Source organism: Callospermophilus lateralis, chromosome 2 (assembly GCF_048772815.1).
Source record: "Callospermophilus lateralis isolate mCalLat2 chromosome 2, mCalLat2.hap1, whole genome shotgun sequence".
Taxonomy (NCBI): Eukaryota; Metazoa; Chordata; class Mammalia; order Rodentia; family Sciuridae; genus Callospermophilus; species Callospermophilus lateralis.
Genome location: NC_135306.1, coordinates 150,968,392 through 150,990,552, shown reverse-complemented (window position 1 = coordinate 150,990,552; position 22,161 = coordinate 150,968,392). Strand labels below are relative to the sequence as shown.

Below are 22,161 nucleotides of genomic sequence, written 5' to 3'. Positions count from 1 at the left end.
CTATTAATATCTCCCAAGTACAACACGGGGTCAGAGCCCTAAGTACCTCCAGAGAAGCCGCTCAGCTTATAAATGGGAGTATGGGCATCCACAACCATGCTTTAGTGGGACAGCAAGCTGTGGGCAGGGGCTGTAGCCCCAGGCCACCTGGGCCCAAGGGAAAGAGGAGTGGGAGGTTGGGCCCAGCTCCTCTCCTCCCCTGTCCCATCCATTTCCTGCAAGCCCAATGGGTCTCCTGAGGGCTCCTCAGGCCCAGAGGCTGGACACTGCAGGACAAGAGGGCTGAGCTGGGGGGAGGAGGAGGCAGACCTCACAGCTGCCTGCTCCCTCTCTGCCTTCTCTCCACCCACAATGCCCTCACTCCTCAGCTTCTGATTGTCCACAGCCTTCTCTCCCAGGGTTCCCTGTGGTCTCCTGGGGCAGTGCCTGGACATGGGTTGGCCCTCAAGCCCTGTCCTCCTCTCTCAACATCAATCACCAAGAATTCCCATCCCGAGAGCGGCTCCCCACCCCTATCTCTGGATTCCTCACCCACCTCTCTCCCCAAACAACCTTGAACAAGAGCACAAACCACCCAGGATCCCAAGAAGCCTCCTTTTTAGGAATTCTTGTGACAGGATCAGCAGAGTCCCCTGCTCTAATCCACCCAACACTGCTGTCACAGGCACTTGTCATTAAGGTTGAGGCCCTGAAGGCTCCTGTTGGGGTACAATCCCCTTTCCAAGGGAAAGCAGTCTGCACTGGCATTGATTCCTGCCAGCTCATATCCCCTTCCTTCAGGAGCACACATGGCTACTCCTGAAAGGGGAAAACAGTGCTGCAATCAGGAACGGAGCCAAGAGAGACTCCTCCAACGTAGGGCAGTGGAGGTCCTTAGGCCTGACTCAAGAGAGCCTCCTTCTCTGGGCCTAACTTCCTCCTTGGCCAAGAAGAGATGGGAGCACACAGCAGTAGCGCAGATTCACAGCAGGTGCTTGGTCCAGGGCTGCTCCCTTCTCCTCTTAGAGCCCCAGGGTTTCAAAGCACATTGCTATACTGTGCTACCTTCTAGATATCACCACCTGCAGTCAAAGGCAGAGCTAGGTCCTGCTTCACTCCCCAGCAGAGCAAAACCTAAGCCTATTCAGAGACAGGGATGAGCAATCCATGGCTGCCCCCTGGTGGCCCATAGCAGCCCCTGCAGCTAGCCCCTGAGCCAGGGCAGTATGAGCCTAGCAGGAGTCAACTCCAGTTTCACCCAGTCTATGGGACTCTGCGGGTACCCAGGCCTCCCCACTGAGCAGGATCACAAGAGTCAGGGGTCGGTAGCCCATTCTTGATCAGCTTTGCCCAGCTCTACTGGCTGAGGCAGGGAGGTCAGCAGGTCTGTTCACTGATAACGAGGCTCTAGGAGAGACAAGAATATGGCACCTTCCCCAAGAGTCCCAAATCTATCTGTGAACAGCTTATTATCTCCCCTGCTGGTTAAGACCTTGTCTGCTTGGAGGAGATGGCCAGGCAGTATCCAACAAGGGCAGCTCCCTGAAGCAAGATGAGTCCTACCTCTGGAGGAGTGTGCTCAGGGGCTAAGGAGGACCCGAGGCTCTCCTTTTGAGTTTACTAAAACTTTTGGGAATCCATGGCCTTGTGCCTCCTTCCCTGAGTCACTGACTTGTATACCCAGGCCCTGGCTCAGACTGCAGCAGGGGCAGGGGCTCAAGTCAATTTCAGTCCAGCCTGGCTGCATAGTGGGACAAGAGATGGCACAGAGCCAGGCCAGGGCTTGGCCTGGGGCAGGGAGGAGTGTCTAACCAGCTCAGGGTCCAGAAAGAGCTGCATCCAGGCTCCCAGCCTCAGAGAACTAAGCACCCACCTCTGTGCTTCCAGACCAACTGTCCCCACCTGCCCCAGGACACACAATCCCCCCAACCAATCACAGGCCTCAGCAACACAGGGTAAAATATACAGATATATTTATATTATCAAAAAAACCCCAAAGTGGGGAAGCCCAGACTGGAAGGGGGGCTAAAGTTCCCAAAATTCAGCTCTCAGTCCTGTAGAAACTTCCCTAAGAGTTCCCTTCCTGCCTGGCTGAGTGCTCCTTTAAGGCTCCACTTCCTACGGCTCTGGAGTCTGTGCAAAGGGGTAGGCTCCCTTCCAGCGGGGGCCCAGGGCCTCCAGACTCTGAAAGGTTGATGTCCTCCAGAATTCCTGGTTCTGCCCATCTCTCCAACCCCACAAACTCAGGGTGGGTGATCCTGGGGTGAGCAAGCTAGGCCAGGAGGGCTGCACACCTGAAGAGTCAGAAGGGTCCCTCCCTGGGCAGACCCCAAGTCCCCGCACCCCTGCCAGGAAGCCTCATGCTGTGGTCAGGATGGGGGGATGTGGGGTACAGCTTCCTCATGCGCCCCCTGCTGGCTCACACCAGGAATGCAGGGCATGAGGGTGTCTGGACAGGAAGGCTTCCTGGTCGCAGTCGAGGCAGCAGAGTCAGTCCCACAGCCAGGCTGGTTGAGTGCTCAGACATTGCGGAGGAGCTGTAGGAAGCACAGAAGCCCAGATTCTGTAAGTGCTTTGTGATGGTTGAGGAACCAGGCAGCTAGGGATGGAGGGGTGGCCACAGAAGCTTCACCAGCTGGTATCCCTAGGCCAGGTAGGGGGGCTTTTGAACCTACTCAGGTAGAGGATAGGTATTGAAGGCTACTCAAATAATGAAGAGTGGGGTGGAAGGCAGGCATCCATCCAGGTCCCCAGCCCCCTGCCCACAGGGACGAAGAGTCACTCACAGAAAGGGGGTCAGCAGCAAAGGCTGCCACACTCCGGCGCATTTCATTTTCACTGCCACGCAAGGGGATGAGTGATATGCTGCCCAGCCGGACCTCAGGGGCTGCCCGGGACACACGCGAGGGCTCTGAGGGCCACACCAGGCCATCATGCTGGGAAACAGGGAAGAGGAGAGCTGCTGGGGTCTGGGCCATGCCTCAGCTCACCCAGACACTCAGCTCTGGATCCACCCACACTTCCCAGAAAAGCCTCCCGCTATGATCTGAGGTGACACCCTCAGCTTTGATCCCAGCCGATATGAGAAGCAGCTGTTAGCAGAACAGGACCATATCCCCAGCGAACAGCCAGATTCATTACTCAATGACTCTCATCTCCGGATCCACAAACCTCTCCAAGAATGCAGCACCAAGAAAATATTTCTCCAAGAGAAGAAACATGTTTGTGCCTCCTCAGCAGAAACCAAGAACTACAGAATCTACTGTTTCCCTTTAGGCCTTGACTACCAGGAAGCTCAGATCTAAAAAGAATGTAGGTAGAGGAAAGAACTCAACCCAGGGTCCCGGTAGTTTTGTCTTCCTTTTCCCTAAACCATTCTGAGGTTCCGGATGAAAATCCTTGTTCTGACTCATCTGTTTTAAATCTGAGGAGCTTCTGTCCTGGCTCTGGCTCGGGGATCATCACCACCCTGTTCCCTTCTATCTGTGCCACTGTAGCAGCCAACTCCCTGACTTCCTTACCCCAGGCTCTGTGTTTCAGGTCCTTCTCCCCTACACATCCAGAGGGAATCTGAGGAGACTGCGCACACACACACACACACACACACACACACACACACACCTCTCCCTCCCCCTCTCTCTCTTCAAACTCTTCCACTACCTTCTGGGGCAAATTTAGCATTTAGGTGTGGCCTTTAAGGCTCTTGGGGCTCCTGCTCCTGACTCCCTTTCCAGGGCCAACTTCTGGCCCTCCTGGCTTCTCCCTTTACACCCCACTGGACAAACTGTACTACTCTTTCAAGTCTCCAGATCTTTGCATACACTGTTCCCTCTGCCTGGAAGCCATTCCTCTCCTGGTAAACCCTCCCCTATGCCCAGAGACTCAGCTCCCATGACACCCTCTCCCTGGAGTCCCCCTCCCACTCGAAGCCCACCTGGTTAGGTTCCTGGGCTTCCTTCTCCCACCACAACACAGATCGCATTAGAATATAACAAATCACTTCTGGGCCTGTTTTTCTTCCTGCCTGGGGAGTGCCCCAAGGGCAGGGGCCTATGTGCTGTCCCTAGCAGGCCTGGTTCAGGGATGGACTATGCAGGCACTAGGAAGGGCTTACTGAACATACAGGTAAATGAATTAAAAACAAGTAGAAATCTCCTTGAAACTGTGAATGGCCTGAGAGAAGCAAGTGCACCCTTCTCTATAGCAGAGCCTCCCATACCCCTTGCCCCTGGTACCTGCACAAAAAAGAAGGTGGCAAACCACTCCCGGAGCTCCATCTGTGTGTCACAGCAGAGGTACCTGCAGGGAGAGCACAGGTCTGGACACTGCCAAGGGCCGGCTTGAAGGGGAGTTACCCTGCCCATCTCCCCAGCCCACGGTCGCCCAGCAAGTCACAGAGCTGGGCAGTGAGGGGAGACCCAATTGAGGGGCCCATGCTACCACCTCTCCTTAGCCCGGGGTCTCAGGATGGGGCCCTTGCTTACCACTGCTGCTTCTCATGTTTCTCTGTCTCATGCACCACTGTGAAGCCCCAGCTGCAGAGGAGGGGTGGGGAGATGGGGTCATTGCCAGCCTGCAGCTTCCTCACAAGGGTAGCATGCCTTGGTTGCTGCCTGTCTCTCTCAGCCCCCACTAACCACTAGGCCCTGAGCTCTCCAATCTCCACCAAAGGCCTGGGCTAGAGTCACATTTCAGGAGTAGAGCACTAATTTACCATGCTCAGGACTCTGGGTTTGAGCCCAGGCACCAAAAAAAAAAAAAAAAAAAAAATTACTGATGTCCTGTTCCAGGCCTGCCCTAGACCCAGAAATAGCCAGGCACAGCCAGCAGCTGAAGAAAAAGTCAGAAAACCAAGTCTGGTGATTGCAACATGTAACGAAAGGTAAAAGTGGCAAGCATCACTTCCCAATGTTTTAAAATATATGATCACCCTTAGAAACAGGTGTACCCTCAGGATCCTTATTCCACAGCTAAGAAAACTGAGGCACAGAAAGGACCCAAAGAGAGTCAGAGACAGGATTTTAATCCAGGCCATAGCAAGCACCAGAGCTCCTTGGACAACTTGTTAATTAAAATAATGCTGCCCCCTCTGCACCTCAGTGGTGCATGCCTGTAATCCCAGCCTCTTGGGAGGCTAAGGCAGGAGGATCAAAAGTTCAAAACCGGGCTGGGGTTGTGTCTCAGCAGTAGAGTGCTTGCCTAGCACATGCAAGGCCCTGGGTTCAATCCTCAGCACCACATAAAAATAAATAAATAAAATAAAGATATTGTGTCCAACTACAACTAAAAAATAAATATTAAAAAAAAAAGTTCAAAGCCAGCCTCAGCAACTTAGTGAGACTGTCATAAAACAAAACAAAAAGAGCTGGGGATGTAGCTCAATCCCCCAATCCCAGGGGTGGTGGGGTGAGGAGCCTGAGTGCTGGGCCTCATCCCTAGAATCCAGGACTCAGGAGGGACCTGAGAATTTGTGTTTATAAGGTGTGTCCAAATGATACAGCTGGCCAAGGGGACCACAACTTCAGAACCACAACAATGACCCGTCAAGTTCAAAGCCCCTGGTTGTGCTTCCTCATCAGTTCTGAGCCCTCACAGGCCCCAGTTTCAGGCCTGTCTCCCCAGTTCCAGCTCACCAGGTGGGTGGGCGGAGTTTCTTCTTCACACCCAGGTAGACTTTAAGACTCTTGACAGGCCACTCCTTCTCAGGCCGGTGACTCTGGGGTGGGGGAGGGGAGAAGAGGGCACTTCAGTAAGGGCCAGCAGGCACAGGGACAGATCTTCACCCTAGGCATCACCCTCCTCCTGTTCCCCAGCCCCCTCTGCACCTCAGCACAGGGCACCTCCTCCAAGGAGCCTTCCTGTCCCATCCCTCCCTGTTCAATCCAGCCTTCGTCCCCTGGCCTCTCTCCCTAAGGCAGCATCAGACAGTCAACCCTCAGTCCCTGAGGCAGCCAGCCCAGCTGGGACGTCCAGGACAGCAAATCCCAGCCCTACCCTGCTGTCCTGCACAGTGGAGAACTGATTCGTAGCATCGCCTGAATCAGATAGTGCACGAGGGAGAACACTGAGCATCGTCCTCAGCACCAAGCTGGAAGAGGCGGGCATGATCTGAGCCCTCAGCGGGCTGATTGTGTTACATCTGTCTTGGTTATTCACTCCTCACCCCTCCCTGCTCCACAGAGGCTCCAGGGTTGACCGTGTGAGCAGAAGGCTTGAGGATCAGCAGTTACTAGCTCTTTGGTTCCATGAGAAGAGCTCATGACTCAAGCCAAAGCAGAATGACTGTTCGGTAGACCAGAGGGAGAACTTCCCAATGATCTAGGACAGGAAGCAAGAGACCAATGTACTGGGGAGGGGCACCAGATCATTGACACGCTCCTCTCTGGGCCCGCCTCTGCATATGGGTCTGGCTTGGAAGGAGCAGGCTGGCTCAGAGGCAAGGGGAAGAGAGCAATGACCCCCAAGGAAGAGGCTGTTTGGAGATGAAGCTAATGAGCCTTCCTCCTGCTCTGGAGTCCATTTGCTTGAAGCCCTCCCCATGCCAGGCACCTGTGGAGCCAGCAGGGGCACCAGGATGGATGGCAGGGCAGGAGGATCCACTTACAACCAAAACTGGGGGACCAACACTGAGCCACCCTGACTTTGTTCCCACCATTGCTCCCAGCCACCCCCAGGCATGGCTCCTCAGCAGGAGCAAAGAGAAGACTAGGGCACAACCAAGGGAGCTGGGAAGACTCACAAAAAAGATGGGCTATCTAGGGACTAGAGACTTCCATGCTGTCCCAGGACGTAGGGTTTAGGAGGGCCTGAGTAAGGACTTTCCAGGAACTCCCTGACAACCAGGGCCTACCGAGCAGCAGCACCTGACAGCACCTGACCTGATAATCGCCATCTACTCAACAGGACCTGGAACACACCTGGTTCTACATGTGGGAGGAGCAGGGCTCGCAGGTAAGGAGGAAGCTGAACAGGAGGGAGGGAAATGAAGTTCCAGATGTGGGAAAAATGAGGGGCGGGGAGAAAACAGCAAGGGTGAAAGGTGAACAGGGAGAGCAAAGGCCAGTGGGCTGAGGAAATCAGCCTACACACTGGGAGACCTGGTGGTGGGTATGGAAGACCGAGACAGGCCACGATGGAGAGAAAGCTGCAGGCCAGCAAAACACAGGCTCGGACATGACGGAGGAAGGCCGTGGGGAAAGGCGGCTACCGGTAAACAGGGAATGGTGCTGAGTGGGAGGGAAAAGAACTAGGAGCAAGGAGTAAAAGAAGTCAGGGTAGAAGGTACAGGTCCATGGTGTGACAGTAATGACCCTCTTGGCCAGGTCAAGCATGTTAATCAGGCCGAGGCTCCCTGAAAATCTGAAAACAATCCTCAGGCCCACACTTCTTTGGGATCTGAGGAGTGTGGCTACGTGCAGACCATGGGAGGGAGGCCAAGACAGGAAGGCTGAGGGGGTTGTGGGGTCAGGGAGTATCAGTCAACACAATCTCCTTTTGAGAATAAATCCCACAAGAATTTGACTTCTAGTACCTCATGTTTCTGGCATCTCTGAGGGACAAGGTCACAGGCAGAGAACACAGTTCACCCCTGATGCTCAAGGATCTCTGCTAGAACCAAGATCTTTCTAGAACGTGCATTTCCCGGTGTCTCAGGGCACTTAACAATGGGAGACCCCAGGATGAGGCCTGGTTGTTCATAGAGACTGACTCACCTGGGATGTCCAAATTTCAAATATTTGGTTGCCCCATAAAGCAATTAATACTAGAATTACCAACGCCTCAGTGGCCAAGCCACACCTCACTGTGAGCTTCTGCCTGTCCAGATGCACTGGCTGTCACTGGGGTGTGGAGAACATTACTGAACAGCCCTCCCTGCCATGTCCTTGAGTTCCTAAACTTCTAGGAATACAAAACATGAGTTCCATAGCTCAGACTCCATTCTGTCACCTGGAGGTGGCCAAGGGCAAGTCACCAAAAGCCAGTCTTCTTAACTGTGCAGGCAGAGAATACCCCTCTCCTCACAGGACAGTAGTGTGGGCTACATGTCTCAGAATGTGAAGGGCAGGCATCACTCCTGGCTCATAAACATCAGATCTTCTCTTTTTCTAGATTTCCTACCTTCTCCCTTCCATGTGGAGGGACCAGCAGCTGCCTTTCCAGGAGCTTCAGACACTCTCCCTTCCCTCTGCCCACATTGATGGTCTTGCTCTGCTCCACGGTGTTAACTAAGCACCTCTCAAGGGAGGAGCCAGGGAGGTGATATCCCAGAACCATGGGGGACTGAGTGGAAGGACAGATAGGCTCAGAAGTGAAGATGTGATCACAGAGGGCAGCAAAGAGAAGAGGAGGTGTTCTTCAGGAGGCCAGACTATATTAATACAGGTAAACATGCAAAGACGAGGAGGTGAGGGTCCTGCTCCATCCATGGAAGCCAGGCCTGTCCATATGTCCTCAGGAGAGGCATCGGGCAGGAAAAGGGTAAAGACACTGGTGGATCAGCTGTGGGAGCTCAAGATAGACCACTGGGCTTGGAACCATGCCTCTCTGGCCTGTTTCTGCAGAATATCTGTGCTCTGTGGCCCCAGAGACATAGCTGGGACCCACAGGGGCATGATGGGAGGCAGATTCTCAGCTGGAGCAGAGTATGCACATTCTCCTAGATAGAAGAATCCCATTAAGGATAGGGAGGCCTCAAGGGAGGGGTGGAGAGCTCCGTTCTCCCTGGGGTATGCCAAGGAAAGCTGAGCGACCAGCTGAAGGGGCTGCAGAGGACATAACCACCACAGACAGGGATGCCTACAAGCCTCTTTCATGCCATCCCCCACCCCCAGCATGTTAGGATCAGGAAATGGCAAGGACATTCTGATAGCCCAGGGTTGGAAAGAGAGTGACTCCAAGTTGATGGGAGATGAGGATCAGAGCCCTGATTCAAGCTTTGGGGTCTCCATTACTGCTTCATAATTTCTACACTGAATCCTACAGAAAATTCTAATAGAGCATCACACTGATAAGGGACCCTGTCTTAGGAAAAGGACCCTGGGATGGAGTTACAGATTAAGGACAGAGCTTGGGACCCAGGTCCCAGGGTGGGGGGCCAGTGTACACTGTCAAGGGGGCAGGGAACCATGCCTGAAGACAGCTGGGAGCCCTGCAGTTTCCCATACTCCCATCCAGCTCGCCTGGCCCCCAGGTGGTGTAAGGCAGCTAAGAGCACACAGCTACTCACGGTCTCAGGGGCCCCGCTCCACGACCTCTGGCTCTGTTTGATAGAGGATCAAGGGTTATGGAAAAAGTCGTCCGAGGTCTAGAACCAGGACAGTGTGTGCACTGATGCACAGGGGCATGGCATTTATGTGCAGAAGTTGGGGGTCACTTAGATACTGTGGTATCTGTTCTGGGACAACACCCAGCATGTAGATGGAGCGGGTATGGAGAGAGGGATGGAAGGCCTCGGACCTGGCAAGGCAGGCCTAGACCATGGCCTGGGACCGTCATGTTGGAGCAAGTTCCTGGGGTGCTGTGATAGGCACAGGCACAGGTGAAACAGCATGTTGTGATATGATGGCACCAGGTACCATGGCTTAATGGGGTACAGGGCACAGTGGAGTGGCCACCCAGGCCTACAGCGGGAGAATCTCTGGGAGTCTACAGTTCTCCCCCACTGCTGTGCTATCCCAAGACCCCAAGGTAGGGAGACTGCCACTTGCAGACCAAGGGGAATACGTGTGCTTGGGTGTCTGAACACACTCAGGATGCAGGCGCCCATCTCAGAGTAAGACTCAGCTCCACTTACCCGAACCTCCTTGTAGAGCCGCAGGCAGCTGTTGTTGAGGATGAAGTAGCGATCGTGGAAGCCGCCTGAGGGCAGCCCCAGACCCAGGAGGCTACGGTCCTCACGGAACTTCATCATGCCATGCTTGGTGTCACCCACACGGCTGGCTGGGGGAGGACTGGAGTGGGCATGAGCTGCACCAACCACACCCCCAGATCTACATGCTCCAGGGCCAGATCCTCACATGAAGGAAACTGTCTCATCCTGTCTCCATAGGGTCACCAACTTGGTGCTCTGCATCAGAGCTGCTCCTCCCTGGTGCCACCGGGTCCCTCCCATAGGCTCTGGATAAAGAAACTCCCCCAGCCTGCCCCACCCTGCCAGCCCCACCTACCCAGGTACAGCAGCATGGCCTCCATGGCCTGGTGCTTCTTCACCACCAGATGGCTGTCTGTGCCCAGGCTGTGCAGGATTGGAAGCACCTTTTCGGCAAAGTGCAGGGGCCGCTCTGGGGAAAAGTCACACCCACTGTCACTAACATCACATGGCTGGACATCACCAAGAGCCAGCATGTGAGCACACACCTATCGTCCACTTCCGGGTCTACTAGCAACACAACAAACCACCATCATGACCACCCTTCCCACAACCACACTTCTGGCTGGACACTCCTGACTGTGACCAAACCAAGCCCATGGTCATCCCCACGTGTCCAAGTCATTCCCACGTGTCCAATCAGCAGCACTGCCACCAGTCAAGCCGCTCAAGCCAGAAATGCTCCTCTGCTCCCGCCACTCCTCAGCATGGCAAATCTGCTCTGTCCCTCTCCACTATCCCACTCTGTTCACATTACTGGCATCTTCATAGACTACTACTAAGACCTTCAAAGTGGCCTCCTGCATGTGTTCTCATTTCTCTTGTCCCACCTCTCCCCCAGCATCAAGGCCTCGCATGGTCAGACCTGCATGGCCACCTCTGCCTTCATCTCCAGCCACCCCCAGCTGCACCCTCTCACTGCTTCCACCTCCTTGGAGGGGCTGGCCTTGCCCACACAGGGCTTTTGCCTGTGCTGTTCCTGCTTCTGGGAGCACTTTCCCCCCAGCTTCACCAAATAACTTCCATCTTCCTCCACATCTGGCTTACAGAATCCAAAGCCAGAGACCCTGTCATAAGTTCTGGTGACTCCTGGGACCTTTCCTGTACACCAGTTAACATGGTGTCTGTTTTCTCAGTGTGCTCATGGAGTTAATGGATCAATGTCTCCGTCCACACCAGACTGACCCCCACAAGGGTAGGGATGGTTAGCCTGGCCCCTCAGCCCAGTGCCTGGCACTCAACAAACAGCAGTGAAACATAACCCTCCACTGATGCCGTGCCCCCTTGCTCAGCCCCTTGCACCACCCAGGCCCTCCACACCATCAAAGCTACCCTCACCTACACCGCCATCCCCTGCATGAAGGGTCACCACTACCTACCACTCTCCTTACCACCAAGAATGGTGTGGCCCACAATCCCCTACCAAACTCAGCACTGTCACTCCTACGAGCAGCACCACTCTCTGACACCTGAGAAAACCTCATCAACTGACACATCTACCCCTTCACTATCAGCTCCTATTAGCCCTGTTACAGTCTTCACCTCAACCCCTGCCAGCTCCCTGTCACCACCATCACAGAGACCACAGTCTTCACCAGTGTGTGACAGCAACGGGTGTCATCACAACCCTTTTCACACCATAGTTGCTATACTGCAAGGGAAGGAGGACAGATGGGCTGCAGATCAGACGAGACGGGCCACACCGTGTGTTCTACCAGTCCTGGTGGCCACCTACCTGCCTCCTCCTTCTCACTGACTTCAAAGCAAGTCCAGTAGTCCTTCTCCCTGATGCCCACATTCCGGCGGTCCAGGATCTCCAGGGTAAGCTCCTCAGCTGTCATGGATGCAGGGATCTGCAGTGACCAAGAAGATCAGCCTACCCTGGCCCCAATCCTACTCTGTTACCACCTTACTGTGTGATTCAGGCCTAACCCCACCCCTCTCAGTGTCTTCTGAGTCCTGGGATGCGGAGGGGTGTCTCAGAGGGTCCTGATGAGTAGGGGAAGAGATGGGACCAGGACCAGTACCTGGTCCCAAACTGGGCTCTCCTTGGGATGGAAGCTGTGCTCCCTGGTAATGTGTTCTGCCCCTCGCCCAGCCTACCTCTACTGGCCCCTTGGCATCTAGGTCCCCAGCCCCCACCTTGACATGCTGCTCTGTTTCTGCCTTCTTCTCCTCCAGGTACACTGTGCAGATGAAGTCACCAGCATGCTGCAGGGAGACAGGGCTCAGATGGAGGTCTGGGCAGCAGGTACAGGCAGCCAGCCTGAGACCCCGCCCAGGGCCTGGCCTCCACCTGAGTCCCACTGGCAGTGCCAGCCACTCTCATCTTCACAATGGCAGTGACCTCCTCTCTCTGCTTCCTCAGCTCCTCCTCATCCACCTGAGGAGGGGAAAGGGAAAAGGAAAATGATTGCTGCCATCTGAGAGGCTCAGCCCTCCACTCCCCCCTTCCATGGGCTGGGGACGCACACTAAACACCACCACGTAATGGCTAATAAGGTCTTCCACCACCCGGCCAGCTTTGTAGTCCTGCCCATCTGTCTGGAAGAGCGTAGGCCCAAACACAATAGCCAGGTTGTGTGTGTTCATCTGGTTTGTGTCTGAGAAGCACTGGACACTGGAGAGGGGAGGACAGAGGCCATGAGTGAGGAGTCCAGCCCAGAACTTCCCTGTCCCATCTTCTTAATTCCTGACAGATCCAAGACTGGTCACTAGAACGACCAGGAAGGTCCTGGTCAGAGTAGACCCCTAGTTAAGGGTGGAAGGGAACATGTCTTGGGTCCTGGCAAAGAGTAGAGATGGGTAGCTGGGAAATCTAGACAAGGTACCTGAAAAATCCTCTACTCTCCCATCCCACAGGAAGTAAAGTTGAGATCAGGACAGATCATAGCCAATGCTCAGTCCCCAGGCCTACCTGGTTCCCAGGGAAGAGCAGTCAACCAGGTTGGGAGTAGAGGAACCTTCTCCACCCCTTCCCCCCACAGCCTTGCATCAGTACCAGCCCTCACCAGTACAGGTGGCTGATAAGGGCTTTCACGGTGGCCCGGTTGACACGGGGCAGATGCACCAGAAGCTCTCGGTACCTGGAAAGTTTCTCTTCCTCATCCTCAATCTCTGGTAGGGGAAAACAGATGGCGTCAGGGTCTCCTGCAGCCACCTCCTCTGTCCTACCCTTTGGCAGCTCTGCCTCTCATACTGGTGACAGCACTCCCTGACCCTCCAAGTCAAAGCAGGCCAGGCACTCGGAAAAGACAAGGAATTACCCATCTCTTGAGAGGCCTGTCTTCGTGCAGTGACAACAGAAGAAAGTGGGGCGGGAGCCCACCAGCAGAGGCAATGCCTAATCCAAATGCATGACAGGGACCAGGAGAGAATTCAGAGATATAAGGGGACAAGGCTGGGCATGGACTGCAGGCTCACCTGAGGCCTCTAGCCAGGCCAGCCGTTGGGTGCGAGTGAAGAGTCCATCCGGCAGGTCACGTAGGAAGCGTTTGAGTGCAGAGGAGACATCATCCACGTGCTGTTCGCCCTCCTTGAGGTGCACAGAGCGCGCATCCTGCCGCAGGCTCTCCAGTAGCCTCTGCGTCTTTGATGTCTGGCCACACTTGCGATAGATGCCCTCAGAGGTCAAGCCTGGGGAGGGCCAGGGACATGCAGCTACTTTCAGAGCGATCCTGGCCACTGGGGGCTGGGTATCTGAGGGGTGGAGCCTGGGGAATAGGGGAGGGGCTCACCACACTGCGTGATATAGTCCACACAACGGTAAACAATCACAGGGATGTCAGAGTCCCCAAGCTGCTGCTCAGACAGTGTGTCCCCCAAGCTGGCTGCTGCTTTCTGGATGGCCCCCAGCCAACCCGTGAAGTCCAGCCGCCGCTCTCCTTGGATGTACAAGGTCCTGGAACAGGGACAGTCAACCACTGCCCTACCTCGGTCTATCCCCCGTCCCACCTCTTCCCATGCCTGTCAGACCCTCTCAGCCTTCTCAGAGCCCAAGGGCAGCAGTGACTCACCTCCTTCGCTCCACCAGCACCAGCACCTGGTTCTCACTGTCACCTTGGATGGCTGTGGAGAGGCCAGTCAAGGTGAGGCCCAGCCCCTGGTCATTATCCCCAAGCTGATCCCTCCGGAGACTTTCTGAGCACACCCACCCCCGCAGCATTCACCCGCCACCTGGAGGATCACTAAGATGCACCCCAAGGGCAGAAGACGACAAGGGAGGACAGGCTGGCTCCTTCTAGCCAAGCCAGGATAGGGTTCAGACTTCCAGGCAGGGGCTGGGATAGGGTGCCCTGGAGGTTAGGGGTCCAGGCCCGAGTCCACGCACAAAGTTCCTGCAGTCTCCGTAGCTGCAGTGGCTCTTCGCAGGGTCCCTCTGGAAAGACAGCACGGAGCTCAGAGCCAGTGAGGGCAAACCAGCCTTCCTGGGCACGCTGGAGGCTCAAGCCAGCTTTGTAGGGTAGCCGCCCAAGCCGCTCAAAATCCCGGGTCAGCAGATCCTCAGCCAAGGGAGACACGAATGCCTGGTGAGGAAGATGGCCACAAGAGACCCCATCAGCCAGCAGCACTGCCTGTCCGGGTACCCCAGCTCCATGGCTTGGAGCAAGAGCCCTCTTCCCACTCAGATGCTTCCTCTTCTCTTCCAGGAGGAACCCAACAGTGATGAAGCTTTGGTATCATGCCCATCCACTCAGATGTATCCTCCTCTGGAAACCTTCCCAGACACCGCCAGGGATGTCCCTGCTCTGGGCCTCCACGGTGCCAAGCATTCTGGCTTCTGTTATGGCGCTGACTACACTGTTGTTGCTGTCTGGACCCATCTGTCTCCCCGACCCACATGGGAGCTACTGAAGAGCCAGGACCAAGTGGCTCATCAGGTCCCCTGGACTCTGAGCACTGATCCTCAGGGCCCAGCCACTGACCAACAAACAAGTGAATGATAAAAAGAGCTCTAGGCTTTCACAATTCAGGGGACCCCAGAGGGCACTTGGCTCTAGTTTCCAAGGTAGGGCTCTTTTCTGGAGGCTTCCTGCCTCCTTCCTCTAGCCTCTGCTTACATGCCTTTAGCTACAAAAAGCCTCCCCTGATCACCTACAGATGCAGCACTGTCCATTCTAAGATGGCTACTCATCCAACACGGATCCCACAGCCTGTAGGATTGACACAGGTCTCCTAATGTCCCACCATAGGGCTACAGACTATCTCCAGCCCCTGGCCCCATAGGCCTGTTCCCCATCATGTAGGCTGCCCTTTGTCCAGCCCTTGCTCTATCAGAGATGTGGGAGCTGGGGTTCATGGGATCAGCCAGGAGGTCCCTCTTGCCTCTGTCAGACACCAGCCCTGCTAAGATAGACCTACCTTGGCAATGCACTTGACCCATTCATGAGCCAGCTCCGCACTCTCCAGCCCAAAAAGGTACAGACGTTCTCCCTCTGTGTATACCTCAAAGGTGTGCTCAAAGCTGAAAACACACAGGCCAGGACTCATGCACCTCACCCAGGCCCACCCCCCACCCAACACCTACCATTCTCCAGCACCCCCCTCTGCCCTTACCATTGCTTTTCCCCTGGCCCCTTACGAGGTGGTAGAAAAGCCTTGGCCTAGAGTCTCAGGAGCCTGGGTCAGCACTTGTACAGCTCCAGTTTACTGTATGGCCCTGGACAAGTCCTGCCCTTCTCTAGGCGATTTCCTTGTCTCCCCAGTTGGAGGTTGGACCACACAGCACCAATAGCATATGATTCTGGCCAAGGGTGCTCACCCATGAGTGTCAGGAGGGGGCACTGCCAGGCACACAATCTCACTGGCCCGAATCTCCCCGTTGGGTGTCACTGTGCGCTCATTCTCATAGTAGCTCAGGACCCCGTCACTAAGGACACACCAGCGTCGACTAAACTCTGGAAAGAAGTTGTACAGAGAAGGTATGAGGGATTCTCCCACATCACCTGAAAACCATCTCTGTATGCTCCCTGGGTCCCTGCTCCTACCTGCCCCATGTCCGTTTCCCCATTCCATTTCCCTTTCTGCAGCCTTAACACTCCAGCCCAGTCTACACCTCATCTTCTCCCCCAGATCTCTACAGTATCCTCTTCATTGGTCTCCTGGACTCCCAGCAGCCTCCTCTGCTTAAAACCATTCCCCAGGACAGTCTATGGCATCAACCTGGCACTCAAGGAGCTGCCGGGTCTGACCTGCCCACCTCTCTGCCCACCTCCAGTATTTGTTACCTCCACCCATGGCCCAAATACCACAGGAAACCTTCTATGCCCACCCCTTGCCCCACCCTCTTTTGCCAGAAGCTCCCATCACTCCAGATACTGCCTCTTCCTACATCTGAGGAGACCCACAAAATCCCATACAGGAAACAGAATAGGGAGTCCAGACCGCGAAAGGTAATGGAAAGAACAGAAGAAGGTCAAGGCCATGAAGGCTTATACAGTTCACAGCACTGAGCTTCACCATGGCTCAGAGCTTCCTGGCACCCAGGGCAAAAAGGATGACTCAGGCAGTTACATAAATGACATTATCAGTCAGACAGAGGTAGACCAGGGCAGTGAGGTCGTGAACAATATAGAGTCCCAAAGAAATATTTTTGGATTTGGAGGGATTCATCCCAGGGGTGCTTCTTGGAGGAGGTGCTGAGGGATGCAGTGAGCAACGGTCTCTGTTCCCATAGCAAACTCTATCTCTCATCTCATCTAGGAGGGCCCAACATTTGCCCACTGAGGACAATGTGTCCATGAGCCTGTCCCCAGGATGTGCTCCCTCCCGAAGTGCCAGCACTGCCTTTCCCTTCATTCTGCAGACATGTTCCAAATGCCACTGGGTAGGCACTGAGCACTTCCTAGGCACTGGGGTTCCATTGGTGCAGAGTATACAATGTACACTTTATTAAAAGACAAACCACTGTCAGATAAATGGTTCACAGAAAAAGTCGGGTCAAGGGACAGATGGGATAAGGTGGTCAGGATAACATCTCTGTGGAAGATTTTTTTTATATTTTAAAAAACTTTTCGTGGGGCTGGGGTTGTGGCTCATTGGTAGAGTCTTGCATGTGCAAGACCCTAGGTTTGATCCTCAGCAACACATAAAAATAAATAAGTGAAATAAAGGTATTGTGTACAACTACAACTAAAAAATAAATATTAAAAAAAAATGTTTTTTGTGGTACTGGTGATTGAACCCAGAACCTCATGCATGCTAGGCTACATCCCCAGTCCTTATCTTAAATTTTGATACAGGATCTCTCTAAGTTACCCAGACTGATCTCAAACTCGCAATCCTCCTGCATCAGCCTCCCATGTAGCTGAAATTATAGGAGTAAGCCACCATGCCCAGTTAGGACTAACATTTAAACTGAGATCCAAATGAAGTGACTAATCATGCAGATGTTTGGAGAAAGCATTTAGGGCACAGGGAACAGCAAAAGGAAAGGTCCTAGTGGAAGATAATCTGGCATGTCTGAAAAATTACAAGGCCAAGAGAGATGGCCCAGGGGAGAGAGTCTTCAAGGTAAGGGGCTGGGACAGTTGACTGTGGGATGAGGTAAAGACTGTAGTTGTATTCAGGATTGAGGAGTAAATGGAAGGCTGAAATCAGAAAAGGATGCAGCTTCAAGTTAGTCGTCTAACCTTCTACCATCCACAGGTTCCAAATACCAGATGCCCAGCATGGAACCACACCCAGAGGCTGAGTCCGGGCTTCTCTAGTGGAAAGAAAACTCTGGCAGTGACCTGCTCTGCACTGCCCTGCCACACCCCCAATTAGCCCGTCTTTTAAGCACCTACTATGTACCAGAGACATACCCAGGGAGCCTTCCAGGTGACTCTGCTAGTCCATTTGGCACCCTCATGGGTCCACCAGACTGTCTAGCTCTGGCTTCCCTGGCCCTGCAGCCATGCCAGAATGCCATGGCCAGGGTGGGGTGTGGTATAGCACCCACCTTCCCGGGCACGACGATCCTGAAGCAGCTTGCCAGCAGAAGCAGTCTTGTAGAGGAAGCCGCTGTGGCTCACGGTTGGCAGGACAACTGAGTAGTGCTTTTCCAGGGGTTTCATCGAGTCCAGTCGAGGGACCTCTTTGGAGCAGGGGAAAGAATGGCTGGTCATGATGGCCATCCAGGAGGGTAGCTTCTTGTATTGGGCACCCAGGCTCACATTCAAGTCCCAGCTCAGCCCCTCAGCTTCCTGAGCAGCACTTCCAGGCTCCTAGTCATACCTCCTAGGTTCCGTACAAGCTATTTCCCCACCACTGCCCACCTGTGGGAGCTCCACTCATTCCCAAAACCTAGCTCCAGGACCATCCTCCTAGGAAGCCTGCCTGACTCCCAGCCCCCCTCACACTCCCAATTGGAGGCACAAGGCCAGGCACGCTAGAATGAGGGGGGCTTTGGGCCAACTCAATAACAATCCCTGGAGATAGGTTTGTCCCAGACAGCATGAAGCCCAGCAAAGCAGCCTGGCTCCAGCCTTGCTCCCAGTGGTCAGCAATGCAAGTGAGGGGGGAGTGTCCTACACCCCTCCAGACCAAGCCAGCTGGGTGGTCTCCTATGCCTCCTGGACACCTGGGCTCTCTCCAACCCGGCATACCCCACCCGCCCATGGCCCAGAGCCCAGAACCCCAGCCACTGAGCTCCACCCTCAGTCCTGGGATGTGGCTCCAGAGGCTAGGCCTGGGCCATGACCAGCGCCATTCACCCCCACCATCCCCTCCTCACCCACCCCAGGAGTGGGAGCCAAATGAGACCCAACCCAGGTCTGTGACTGGGCCCCACCCAAACAGAGCAGTGGACAGGGCTGCCAGGGTGGACAGGGTGCGGGTCACACACACAGAAATGCAACACTGCCTCTACACAGTAACAGACACACATTGCATGTGCAAACCTCAAAGCCCTCAACACCCCTCCCCGCCACAAGGAAACAGACCCAGAGCAGCTCTGAAGCGTGCATGCCCTAACACACAGATGCCACCCTGCAGGACCCACCCTGCAAGTCAGGAAGGGGCACACAAATACATAACAGTCACAGAGACACAAATGAACACATATATGAAGCACAAGTGTACACAAATCCAAACACACCCCACATCACACACTGCTGCCCCAGGGTGCCTCGAGGACCTGTGACAGCAGTTTCAGAGTAGCCTATAAATCAAGCCTCTGGTCCTTGTTGGACCTTCCCCCCACAAATCCCTCCAAAGGGCCAGTTCATATCAGCAGGAGGATCTGACAAGGGGAACAGTCCCACCAGCCACTCACCCGTGTTCTGGTTGTTCCGAAGGAACTCCATCTGCAGTGTTTGCCCGGCCTGCTCGGCGAGAGCCAGGGGCGTGGGGGCCTGCAGGTCCCCTGAAAAGCAGCTGACCCCAGCCCCACAGCCCAGAAGTGCCTGGGTCTCTGCCAGATCTGTGGTGGTGACTGCAGCACACAGGGCCTGGGAGAAGGGAGGGAGGGTGAGCTCAAGCAGAGAGTGAGTGGGGATGGGGTAGAGGAGAGGAGAGGAAAAGAAAGAGGAAGGAGTCACCCAGGTCTGGGGTGGCTCCAGATAGAAAGATCCTCAGACTGAAAGAACAGAGGGAAGACAGAGAATAACAGAAAAGACAAGGGGAGGGAGGGCGGCCACAGGTCACCTAGCAGGGGCCTCACCCCGATGGCAGCCCTGGGACACAGCTGTCGGTCAGCCTTCGGAGGAGGATCTCAAGCTCCCTCTGCCTTGTGGAGGGGCAGAGGGGGACTTTGTAGCTAAGTCCTCCCACATTTGAATTCCTCTCCGCCTGCCTGACCTTCCCAGCCAATGGGATCTGCCGCCCTCCTGGCTTGCAGGCCAGACTGGGCTGGGCTGGGGGCAGGACGCCTGGGTCCCTGGGAGGTGGAGGCCTGGCTCCCACTGGGCTTCTAGAGCTAGACTGAGCCTGCTGGGATGGGGCCGGTTGGGGGAGGGACTGAGGGCTGACCAGAGGTCACCAATGGCATCCCCCTGCCTTGAGCAAGCTGCCTCCCACCCAGGCTGAGCCAGATCAAGACAGAAGACTTGGCTCCCAGCCTGTCAGGGCCTGGGGCCCATATGGGGCCTCATCTTGAATAGGGTGTGGATGGGGTGGGTCGGCGCAGTCCAGCTGTTTTTCATGAGCCTGACAGGAAATAGCATCCCCATCAAGTTCACTCCTTTTGGCAGGATTCAGAGGGAACAGGACGGGGTGCGGGAGACAGAGGAATCTAGAGGGAGGCAGACAGATGGTAGGAACATGGTACAGGCCCAAGGCCTAGCTCCTCCTACGTTGCCCTAATGTTTCCTTAGGTCCTTCTTCCCTCTGGGCCTCAGTTTCCCCACTTACCAACTCATTGTTCTGAGCTGGTAGAAAAGATGGGTTGATATAGAGAAATGGAGTAGCAAGAAGACAAGGGATAGTTGCAAGGGGTCCTGACAAAGCAGGGACAAGGGGATGAGCTCAAGGGCCCGAGAGGTACAGTGCCCTGACCTTGTCCAGCTCCTCCTGGTTGCCAAAGAGTGGATGGTAGCGGCGGTATTTGCCCTCCCTGTACTTGGCCTCCAGGTGGTGCCGCCGGGCAACGGGGCTGCTGCTGGGCTGCAGGGCCTCGCTGGGGGGCACATTGGCTGCCCAGAAGCGGTTCCCAGCACCATTGCCCAGCTGTAAGAAGAGCTGCAGGTATGGGAAAGAGGTCAGAGGGGGTGACCGATGGGGGAGAGGGTGGGTTTCCCTGAGGTTGTGGCCTTGGAGAGCTAGGACACTCCCCCATTCCCCAATGGGGAAAGAGAGGAGTGGCCTGGCCTGCTGGGAGCTGTGAGGGCCCCCATCTAAGTCATGGGCACTAAGCCAGTGCCTGGGCTCAGCACAGGACAAGAGGCAGACAGTCTGACAGGTGAACGCCCCAGGCCTGGTGCTTGGTCCCTGGGGACACTGTCATTGCCCCACCCAGCCCCACATCTGGAACTCTGCATTCCTGAGTCTGTCCTGGGTGGGGGTGTTGTCAAACCTGTCAGCCAATGGGATAGGCAGGGGTTTTGGAAACATCTCCTGTCTTGACATTCCTGTCTGGGGGGGGGGGGGGGAAGCAGGGCGTGTGTGTGTGCGTGTGTGCGCGAGTGTGTGTGTGTGTGTGTGTGTGTGTGTGTGTGCGTGTGCGTGCAAATTCTAAGAGAGTGCAGGGGTCCAGCATTTGAGGAGCTAGTTCATTCTTTTCTGTGCTCAACATTCATTCCACAGCAATTTCCTTGGTTTCCCACCTCCCCTTTCTCAGGTCCTATGTGGGGTGCTGGAGTCACAGTAGAGAAAAAGCAGAAATAGGCCCTACCACTACAGACTTGCTTTGTGGCTTTAACAAGTTATTTTTCTCCCTGAGCCTTAGCGTCCTCAACTGTATACTGGGTATTTGATCCTAACTCACAGGATTGTTTTGAAAGTCAAGTTAATTAACAACTGCAAAGTCCTTATGTACCACACACACGGTGAGGACAGAGCAAATGGATGTGACGCCCAGATTGCTCTGAAATCCCCAGCTTGGCTGGTGCTGTCAGCCATGCCCTGTGAGGTAGGTCCCTGGGACTAGCCTCTGCTCCATGTTCTCCACTGCAACTACCACACATCTGGGTACAGGGAACTTCAAGTACGCTGAAACACATGTTTACATCTGTGTGTACCCCAAAGCCTGCCCCCTCATATCCATTGGTGTGGATGAGTTCAGATAAAGTGAAGGGGAAGAGGCTCTGAGGGGATGTCTGAGGTGGAGGAGAAGGCCCAGGTCAGCCAGGAGGTGGGATGGAGAGGGGCAGGGCTGTGTGGTCGGTATGGATTTGCTGGGTAATCTCAAGCCCACTACAGCCACATCTGTACAATGGGATGACAGTTGAACTAGATCAGGGCTCAGCAAATCCTCCAAAAAGGCCAAATAATAAATAGTTTTGTGTTTTACAGGCTTATACAGTCTCTGTTACATCTTCCTTTTTTTTATAACCCTTGAAAACTGTAAACAAATTCTTAGCTCACTGGCTAGTTTGCTGACTTTGCCAAAAGTCAGTTTTTCTAAGATCCCCACCCACTACATTATCACAAAGGTCTCCCTAGCTCCAAGGTGCTGGGGTCAGTGAGATGGGGACAGGAGCTGGGAGACCCAGAGAGCAGCTGAGGGGAGCAAATCTTAAGTATTGGTGGCAAGCAGGGGCTTTGCCCACCTCGATGAGTGTTTCTGTCCACACCTTCCTGTCCATCTTCAGGCTCCGCACCTTGGAGACTCCAGCGCCCAGGCCCCGGTGCTCCCCTGTAAACAGAGGGCCAGACTCCGGTCACACGGGCCCTCC

At 54.8% G+C, this 22,161-nt stretch overlaps 1 protein-coding gene across 12 annotated transcripts in view; it reads right to left on the bottom strand.

Moving 5' to 3' along the window:
• Nucleotides 1-1,935: 1,935 nt before the first annotated feature.
• Arap1 (ArfGAP with RhoGAP domain, ankyrin repeat and PH domain 1) overlaps nucleotides 1,936-22,161 on the bottom strand; it is a 63,518-nt gene continuing 43,292 nt past the window's right edge. For 10 of the 12 annotated variants that reach the window (XM_076846682.2, XM_076846687.2, XM_076846683.2 and 7 more), the window contains 23 exons: nucleotides 22,036-22,121; nucleotides 20,324-20,506; nucleotides 19,104-19,278; nucleotides 17,790-17,924; nucleotides 15,609-15,744; nucleotides 15,209-15,311; nucleotides 14,178-14,373; nucleotides 13,864-13,915; nucleotides 13,585-13,748; nucleotides 13,271-13,483; nucleotides 12,859-12,964; nucleotides 12,320-12,467; nucleotides 12,144-12,230; nucleotides 11,990-12,058; nucleotides 11,583-11,700; nucleotides 10,146-10,259; nucleotides 9,773-9,918; nucleotides 9,206-9,238; nucleotides 5,613-5,695; nucleotides 4,464-4,514; nucleotides 4,215-4,278; nucleotides 2,766-2,915; nucleotides 1,936-2,516 (listed from right to left, as the gene is read on the bottom strand). In XM_076846682.2, the coding sequence (XP_076702797.2) occupies nucleotides 2,499-2,516; nucleotides 2,766-2,915; nucleotides 4,215-4,278; nucleotides 4,464-4,514; nucleotides 5,613-5,695; nucleotides 9,206-9,238; nucleotides 9,773-9,918; nucleotides 10,146-10,259; nucleotides 11,583-11,700; nucleotides 11,990-12,058; nucleotides 12,144-12,230; nucleotides 12,320-12,467; nucleotides 12,859-12,964; nucleotides 13,271-13,483; nucleotides 13,585-13,748; nucleotides 13,864-13,915; nucleotides 14,178-14,373; nucleotides 15,209-15,311; nucleotides 15,609-15,744; nucleotides 17,790-17,924; nucleotides 19,104-19,278; nucleotides 20,324-20,506; nucleotides 22,036-22,121 (2,630 nt within the window). In that variant the 3' untranslated portion in view covers nucleotides 1,936-2,498. Of the gene's footprint in view, nucleotides 2,517-2,765; nucleotides 2,916-4,214; nucleotides 4,279-4,463; nucleotides 4,515-5,612; nucleotides 5,696-9,205; nucleotides 9,239-9,772; nucleotides 9,919-10,145; nucleotides 10,260-11,582; nucleotides 11,701-11,989; nucleotides 12,059-12,143; nucleotides 12,231-12,319; nucleotides 12,468-12,858; nucleotides 12,965-13,270; nucleotides 13,484-13,584; nucleotides 13,749-13,863; nucleotides 13,916-14,177; nucleotides 14,374-15,208; nucleotides 15,312-15,608; nucleotides 15,745-17,789; nucleotides 17,925-19,103; nucleotides 19,279-20,323; nucleotides 20,507-22,035; nucleotides 22,122-22,161 lie in introns of those variants that run through there. The other 2 variants (XM_076846680.2, XM_076846686.2) reach the window with 2 other exon arrangements.